We start from the raw sequence: 8,713 nt of genomic DNA on the forward strand, positions 1-8,713 counted from the left end.
AGGTTTTTCACTAAAATATACACTAAAATATATCATTTAAATCGTTCATGGAGATGAATGCAGTAAATAGTCTGTATAAAAAAGTAAAAAATAAACCTGTGCAAACAAGCTAACCTTTATAACCGGATTATTTAACAAAAGATGATACTGCAGTAAAATATTTGTAGTCTTTTAATAAGTAAGATGTGTTCAGGATAGAGAGGGTGTGAAAAGTGAATTGTTTGTTTTGAAACTTTTGAATCGGAATTTGTCCAATTATAAACCCGAAATACACGTGTTTGTTGTCATGTGGTGAACTCGGCCAATCGTGTAGTATCAGCGTCGTCATCAGAGCTCCTGCAGTCGCTCTTCAGAAGCTGCACGGTCTGAGGCTGTGGCTGTTTCTCAATATGCGTTCTTCAGCGGTCTTGCGTCCTCGTGTTCTCGTGAAACGTCATCATCAGCTGCCTAAGTTCAGTTCCAATACTCAAGACCGCAAGTACGGAGGACGCGTGAAACTTCCCGGATGTGTTCTTGATATCGAGGACGCACTGATGCAGACTTGAGCACCGAACTTGCTCTGGAAGTCCCAGAAGTCATTGCGACTGAAGGTGGGAAGCGCAGCATTTTATCTAGATTTATTATTAAAGTTCATAGATATGACTTATTTACCTCAGGAGTTTCCCTAAATGAAACGGTGAAAGTAAATATTACCATGGACATCTTAATAAAGGAATAAACACATTAAGGGTGTTTGTTTGCTGAAATTCGTATTAAAATCTGTTTTATTTATATTGTGCAGAGTATATTTATAATGTTTTTATGCAAAGTATATATTTTAAAAAGGGGAAAAACAAAAAATTGTTGGATGAATGCTGTAATGTTTAAATAATTTACTATTTAAAACACATGAAGGTCATGTGACCATCAGGAAGAACGCAGCATCTCAATTCTCAAAGGACGCATTCTCTGCCCTCGCCGTCTCCTGAGTTCGTTCTTCCGAGGACACCTGGCAAGACCGGTCTCCACAAGAACACAAGTCCGTTCTCTGCGTTCTTGGAATTGAGAAACAGCCCCTTTCTCAATATGCGTTCTTCAGCGGTCTTGCGTCCTCGTGTTCTCGTGAAACGTCATCATCAGCTGCCTAAGTTCAGTTCCAATACTCAAGACCGCAAGTACGGAGGACGCGTGAAACTTCCCGGATGTGTTCTTGAAATCGAGGACGCACCGATGCAGACTTCAACAGCGAGCTCGCTCTGGAAGTCCCAGAAGTCATTGCGACTGGAGGTGGAAAGCGCAGCATTTTATTTAGATTTATTATTAAAGTTCAGAGATATCACTTATTTACCTCAGGAGTTTCCCTAAATGAAACGGTGAAGGTAAACATTAACATGAACATCGTAATAAAGGAATAAACACATTAATTGTGTTTGTTTGATGAAATTCGTATTAATATTTGTTTTATTTATAATGTGCAGAGTATATTTATAATGTTTTTATGCAAAGTATATATTTTGAAGAGGGGGGAAACAATAAATCGTTGTATGAAGGCTGTAATGTTTAATTAATTTCCATTTAAAACGCGTAAAGGTCACATGACCATCAGGAAGAACGCAGCATCCCATTTCTCAAAGGACGCGTTCTCTGCCCTCGCGGTCTCCTGAGTTCGTTCTTCCGAGGACAGCTGGCAAGACCGCACTCTACAAGAACGCAAGTCCATTCTCTGCGTTCTTGGAATTGAGAAACAGCCAGCCCCTTTCTCAATATGCGTTCTTCAGCGGTCTTGCGTCCTCGTGTTCTCGTGAAACGTCATCATCAGCTGCCTAAGTTCAGTTCCAATACTCAAGACCGCAAGTACGGAGGACGCGTGAAACTTCCCGGATGTGTTCTTGAAATCGAGGACGCACCGATGCAGACTTCAACAGCGAGCTCGCTCTGGAAGTCCCAGAAGTCATTGCGACTGGAGGTGGAAAGCGCAGCATTTTATTTAGATTTATTATTAAAGTTCAGAGATATCACTTATTTACCTCAGGAGTTTCCCTAAATGAAACGGTGAAGGTAAACATTAACATGAACATCGTAATAAAGGAATAAACACATTAATTGTGTTTGTTTGATGAAATTCGTATTAATATTTGTTTTATTTATAATGTGCAGAGTATATTTATAATGTTTTTATGCAAAGTATATATTTTGAAGAGGGGGGAAACAATAAATCGTTGTATGAAGGCTGTAATGTTTAATTAATTTCCATTTAAAACGCGTAAAGGTCACATGACCATCAGGAAGAACGCAGCATCCCATTTCTCAAAGGACGCGTTCTCTGCCCTCGCGGTCTCCTGAGTTCGTTCTTCCGAGGACAGCTGGCAAGACCGCACTCTACAAGAACGCAAGTCCATTCTCTGCGTTCTTGGAATTGAGAAACAGCCTGAGTTTGCCGTCTGATCTCGGAGCGCTGTCGCGGTACTTTGATGCCACATGTGACAGTCACGTGGCGTCGGCGCAGCATCAATCCGGACAAGATTTCTAACCAGAATGCACCGCTTTAAGACAGATTTCGATCGATCTGCGCAGCGCTGCATGAAGTCGAACGCACCTACTGACTGCCCACTGTACACGGTAATAGGATCAAATCCAGTGGCTAATTGAATGTATAATATGTATAATATTCGGTATAATTACTCATATATGGAGGACAAAACGTGCAAAAACAATAAACAAATATGCAAAATAACTAATCCACATATTCCTGCATTAATAAACTAAATAGTGCAGTGTCTATGGTCTTTATTGTTTTATTTATGCAGGAATTTGTGTATTTATTTATTTTTTTTGCATATTTATTTATTGTTTTATTTAATCAGAAATTTATTTATTTGCATATAAATTGTTTTATTTATGCAGGAATTCGTATATTAAATTATTTATTTGTGTGTTCATTTATTTATTATGTTTATGCATTAATTTGTGTATTTATTTATTTATTGTTATATGTATGCAGGAATTGGTGTATTTATTTGCATTTTTTAATGTATTTATTGTGTTTGCAGGTTTCGTCTTCCACAGGTGTAGAAGTACATACAGCTAATGGTAATTTAATAAATCTCCGGCCGCAGCTGTCTCTCTTCCGTAGATATATATCTATGTCTGTCTTCTAGCTTTAAGCGTCTTTCTCGCTAATTATAATATAGACAAAATCCCAGTTAAATGATCTGCCTTCCACAGACAAATGTATAAGCATAGTTTCTCCCCACATGGCTATTTCATCTGGAATAATAGAAACATATACAAGCGCAAATCTCTTTTTTTAATGATTGGTTTGAAAACAAAATGAATCTAGTTAGTCAGTTAAATAATAAATAAGGTGTACTCTTTTCTTACAATGAATTCCTCTCTTATTACAAAATCTCAATTACCCAACAAGAGTTTTCACCTGTTATTAGTTCAATTCCTTCAGTCCATGTGTTATTTAGAGGTATTAGTCATCTTCATGCTTTTGATATCACTAAATCATATGTGGGCAAAACCTGTTTTAATATATACACCAAGAGTAATAATAAGGCTATACATACCTTTTTCCAAAGAGAACTTATTACTGTACCTTATATTCAATCCTTTTGGATGTCTTAATTAAAGGATCAACTGATTTGCTGGGAAAAGTGTGGCTGTTACCACAGAAATACCATGCTAGAAATAAAATTAAAGGAAAATCTTACAAACTTCTCCACAGATTTTATCCAGCAAAACATTATCTACAAAAATGTAAAGTGGGATTGATGTAAATTGTGTTTTTGTCATGAATATGAGGAGACTGCGGTACACTTATTTCATACTCAGTCAACTGATGGAGTGAGGTGCAAGAGTTTATTAATAACAAATGGCAGTGTTATAAAGCTCTATCATTGTGGGAAAATTCACTGTTTGGCATTTCCATGAACCCTATTCAAGAGGATAATTGTTTTTATTTAATTAATTTAATTATTTTGCTAACAAAATTCTACATTCATAAATGTAAATTTACCAATAGGAAACCCAACTTTAATGTGTTGATGACTGAATTATGCGTATATATTAGTATCAGAGACTCTCTAAATAAGAAAGCCCTACACACTTTAAAACTTTGTGAATTTACAATGCATGTATTTGATTATTACATATGTATATTTGATTTATGTTTATCCCCTGGCATGTTTAGTTTTGTACTGTTTAAATGTTATAATAAAAAAACATCTTTCTCGCGAGACTTCAGCGGCAGGAGCCCGGATGTGCGTGATTCTGCAGAAAGCTGCTTCCTGAGGCGGATCAGAGCCAGCATGAGCTGTCGGTAACGGCTGTGATCGCTAATGGAGTCGAACCCGAGTTGCGCTTCTCCCCAAGGGGAGGAGCTGGAGGACGGAGAAATCTTCGACGATGAGCCGCAGCAGCAGAACGCGAGACCCCCGCGGCGGCCCCGGCCCTGCCGCCCCTACCGGAGAGCGCGTCTGCCGGGGCCGGTGATAGGCAGCGCCGCGGGGCCGCCGAGGCCTCCGCACCCGCACCCGGCCTTCCCCTGCGAGCTCCGGCAGGCCTTCGAGTCCGCGCCGCGCTCCGGCTTCTGGGAGCGCAGTCACGCAGCGCTCACGGGCCGCTTCAGGTACCGCGCTCAGCGGCCGCAGGACTGGCCGCCCCGGGACTGGCAGCAGCGCTTCCCGGAGAACCACCGGACAGACTCCCCCGGCAGGAAACCGCGTATCCTTTACATACAGCCAGCTGTAGATCTGTAGATCATCAGTAGAGTAGCTCAGTGTGTGCAGCAGCAGTGCATGACGGGGGTTCACACTCACACAGGCAGAGCTTCTCCCTAAACATCCCGTGAAGACTCAGATAATCAGTGTAGATGTCGGTCTGCTGGATCTCCGTCATCCAGAGTCTTCACATTCACACGTACAAGATGTAAACCTGATGTAAACATCTAAAGTTTGCAGTTTAGTCACTTCCGCCTAAACAGGCCTCGATATTTGCTCACGTCACCTCGTACTTCAGCTTCTCATCAGATCTCCTGACCAATCAGATGCTCTAGAGCAGGGGTCTCAAACTCAATTTACCTGGGGGCCGCAGGAGGCAAAGTCTGGGTGAGGCTGGGCCGCATAAGGGATTTTACAAAAAAAAAGTCCTCAAATGTCATTATTAACTGTTTTAATTATTTCTTCTGAACATGAAGTGTCCTGAACATTAATAGAACATTGAGTGAAGATTATGAACAGTTCTTCTGAACATGGCATCTTTTGCCTACTCCTTACTGCCAGAGACTTGACAGCGCTTCTTCTCACAAATCTGAACCACATTTGGCTTTAGAGCGGAAGCAGTTGAGACCCTCAGTATGGCTTGAAGATGATCATCATTAAGTCTAGACCTGTACTTTGACTTATTGAAGTTCAAGGTGGAGAAAAACTTCTCACACAAATATGTGCTCCCAAAAAGGCCTAGTCCTAGGGAAAAAAGTGGGGGAACTCACTCAAAACTTCCATTCCCTCACCTAAAAAAAAGGCGTATATATGTATAAATAAAACACCCCCACCCCACTCCAGTCACATCAGTCTGTACCAGTCTGTATCTACCTATAATATATATAAGGATGTAGCTGAGTGGCAGGCAGGGGCGGGAACAGCTTACCTTGGTTCTTCCCGCCCGTCACAGCGTCTAACAAAGGGGCGGGGTGCGTGGTGACGTCACCGGCATCCCCGCTCCTTTGTTTACACGGCGGACGGGGAATGCCAGTGACCGCTGTGTACGGATAGAATCAGCGGAGCTGGAAGCGCTCTCTCTCCCCGCTCCGCTGATTCTGTCAGAGTACAGCGGTCGGCGCGGGCCACAAAATATTGCACTGAGGGCCGCAAATGGCCCGCGGGCCGCGAGTTTGAGACCCCTGCTCTAGAGCCTGACCCAGCCCTGGGCCGGTGTGAGACTGGCAGCATGATAACCCTGATATGATGTAAATATCACGCTGTTGTGCTCACTGCTCATTCTCTACGCAATATATGTTAATCTGAGAAACATTTGACATGTTGTGGAGCAGTGAACATGTCCGGCTGTATAATGGAGATCAGTCATTATCTTCTGCTGACTTCATTAGTCTGTCAATCTCAGATCAGTTTAGTTTAAAGCAGCATCTGTGTGTGTATTCAGCTGGACATGCTGCTGTCCTGAAAACAACAGAGTAAATAAACAGATCTTACACACGTCTCAGCCACTGTATAGCAGACGGTTTTAACCCGTGTGCTCCTCCTCAGTCTCAGTGAAGTTTCTCAGGTGTCAGTGATCTCTCAGTAGTGGAGTTCAGTCTCACGCTTCAGCTGGAAGACTCTCAGTCTGCTGCTGTTCACACACTTTATTAAATCAGGGGTTCTCAAATTGTGGTGTGTGTAGCACTAGTGCTGCGCAGGTTTACTTCTAAAAAAATGAATACAATTTTAATCATTTGATGCGTTCGATTACACCGATGTGATCAGCACTAGCTGTTCTCTGAAGCCTACGATCAACGCGCTGTGCTTAGAATGTTTACTCTAGTGCATCTCGTCATATAGTGTCAGATATAGCGTCAGATATAGCGTCAGATATAGCGTCAGATATAGCGTCAGATATAGCGTCAGATATAGCGTCAGATATAGCGTCAGATATAGCGTCAGATATAGCGTCAGATATAGCGTCAGATATTGCGTCAGATATAGCGTCAGATATAGCGTCAGATATAGCGTCAGATATAGCGTCAGATATAGCGTCAGATATTGCGTCAGATATAGCGTCAGATATAGCGTCAGATATAGCGTCAGATATAGCGTCAGATATTGCGTCAGATATAGCGTCAGATATAGCGTCAGATATAGCGTCAGATATAGCGTCAGATATAGCGTCAGATATAGCGTCAGATATAGCGTCAGATATAGCGTCAGATATAGCGTCAGATATAGCGTCAGATATTGCGTCAGATATAGCGTCAGATATAGCGTCAGATATAGCGTCAGATATAGCGTCAGATATAGCGTCAGATATTGCGTCAGATATTGCGTCAGATATAGCGTCAGATATAGCGTCAGATATAGCGTCAGATATTGCGTCAGATATTGCGTCAGATATTGCGTCAGATATAGCGTCAGATATAGCGTCAGATATAGCGTCAGATATAGCGTCAGATATAGCGTCAGATATAGCGTCAGATATAGCGTCAGATATTGCGTCAGATATTGCGTCAGATATTGCGTCAGATATAGCGTCAGATATAGCGTCAGATATAGCGTCAGATATTGCGTCAGATATAGCGTCAGATATAGCGTCAGATATAGCGTCAGATATAGCGTCAGATATAGCGTCAGATATAGCGTCAGATATAGCGTCAGATATAGCGTCAGATATAGCGTCAGATATTGCGTCAGATATAGCGTCAGATATAGCGTCAGATATAGCGTCAGATATAGCGTCAGATATAGCGTCAGATATTGCGTCAGATATAGTGTCAGATATAGTGTCAGATATAGCGTCAGATATAGCGTCAGATATAGCGTCAGATATAGCGTCAGATATAGCGTCAGATATTGCGTCAGATATAGTGTCAGATATAGTGTCAGATATAGTGTCAGATATAGCGTCAGATATAGCGTCATCAGCTGCTAAAAATCAAACCAAATGAGGCAGAACTAGAGATAGAGGTGTGTGGTGCTTGCAGAGCAGACATGCGCTAGAGCAGTGCTCCCCAACCCTCGGGCCACAGATCTATAAATACCGGGCCGCACAGAAAATGATTAATCTTTTCCATTTTATTTATTATCCGGGTCTGAACAATCATTTATTTGGATAAATGCCCGCATTCTCTTGTTACATCTCGATCTCTTGAGCATCTAAATGTAACCCACAGGCTAGTAAAATGAGTAGGAACTGCAGCACGCCGCGCTCGCGTCTTCCAGGCGCACCCAGATGAAAACGATGTCGCTCTGCGAGTCTCGTGGTCAAGTTGTTAAACTGTATAAATATGAATACGCCTGGTTTTCGAACTGTTCAGTGCTGTAGCTGCTTAATTTGGCCAAATGTGCTGCTTTATTTCAATGCTAGTTTTTTGATGTGGCACTTGGTGCAAGAAGTTTGAGAGCCACTGTATTCAATACTTGTAATTCTTTATATTTAAGCATTTTTGCACAAAACTGAAAAACAAATCAACAAATCGCCCCCGACCCATATTTCCCTCCGCCGCTTTAGCAGAGGAGACGCGCGGCTGAGCGCCGGCACACAGCAGAGTTCCTCACTGACTACACAGCATAAGAAGCGGTCCATGTAGAGCAGAACCGGTACTGTAGAAGCAGAGCATCAGGGGTGTGTTTCTCAAACAGACGTAACTCACAGCTAAACTGCCATAGTACAGTGCATCGGTTAGGAAAAGAGCGATGTAGAGACGGGCGATTCCCAAAACTAGTTTCTCTGTGGCAGATCCGTCGCTTGAACCACGTCAGTTACAGCGTAAAACAGCCGTAATGATGCTCTGAACACGGCGGAGGAACAACTGTAGAGGAAAACCCATAATCATCTGTGCTAATCAGTGTTTTACACACACACACACACACGCATCCAATATTATACTTGGTAAAAACATGCACTCGTTTTCCATATTAACGGAAATCTATATCTATATAAAGGACACATATACAAGTCTTATTGAGGATATTCCAGATAACTTCACTGAGCTAACACATATTCCACTCTCATATCT

At 42.0% G+C, this 8,713-nt stretch overlaps 1 protein-coding gene and 1 long non-coding RNA gene across 2 annotated transcripts in view; one reads left to right on the top strand and one right to left on the bottom strand.

Moving 5' to 3' along the window:
- Positions 1-3,265: 3,265 nt before the first annotated feature.
- On the bottom strand, positions 3,266-6,569 carry LOC147837910 (uncharacterized). The gene is made up of 3 exons (XR_015526870.2): positions 5,844-6,569; positions 4,112-5,167; positions 3,266-4,032 (listed from the first exon to the last, which is right to left on the bottom strand). It is a non-coding gene; the product is annotated as an uncharacterized LOC147837910 (long non-coding RNA).
- The window catches only part of zfc3h1 (zinc finger C3H1-type containing), a 27,484-nt gene continuing 23,054 nt past the window's right edge, over positions 4,284-8,713 (top strand). Inside the window, exon 1 of the mRNA XM_087312590.1 lies at positions 4,284-4,707. Within this exon, the coding sequence (XP_087168716.1) occupies positions 4,323-4,707 (385 nt within the window). The 5' untranslated portion in view covers positions 4,284-4,322. The remainder of the gene's footprint in view (positions 4,708-8,713) is intronic.

Source organism: Danio rerio, chromosome 25 (assembly GCF_052040795.2).
Source record: "Danio rerio strain M-AB ecotype USA chromosome 25, GRCz13ab, whole genome shotgun sequence".
NCBI lineage: Eukaryota > Metazoa > Chordata > Actinopteri > Cypriniformes > Danionidae > Danio > Danio rerio.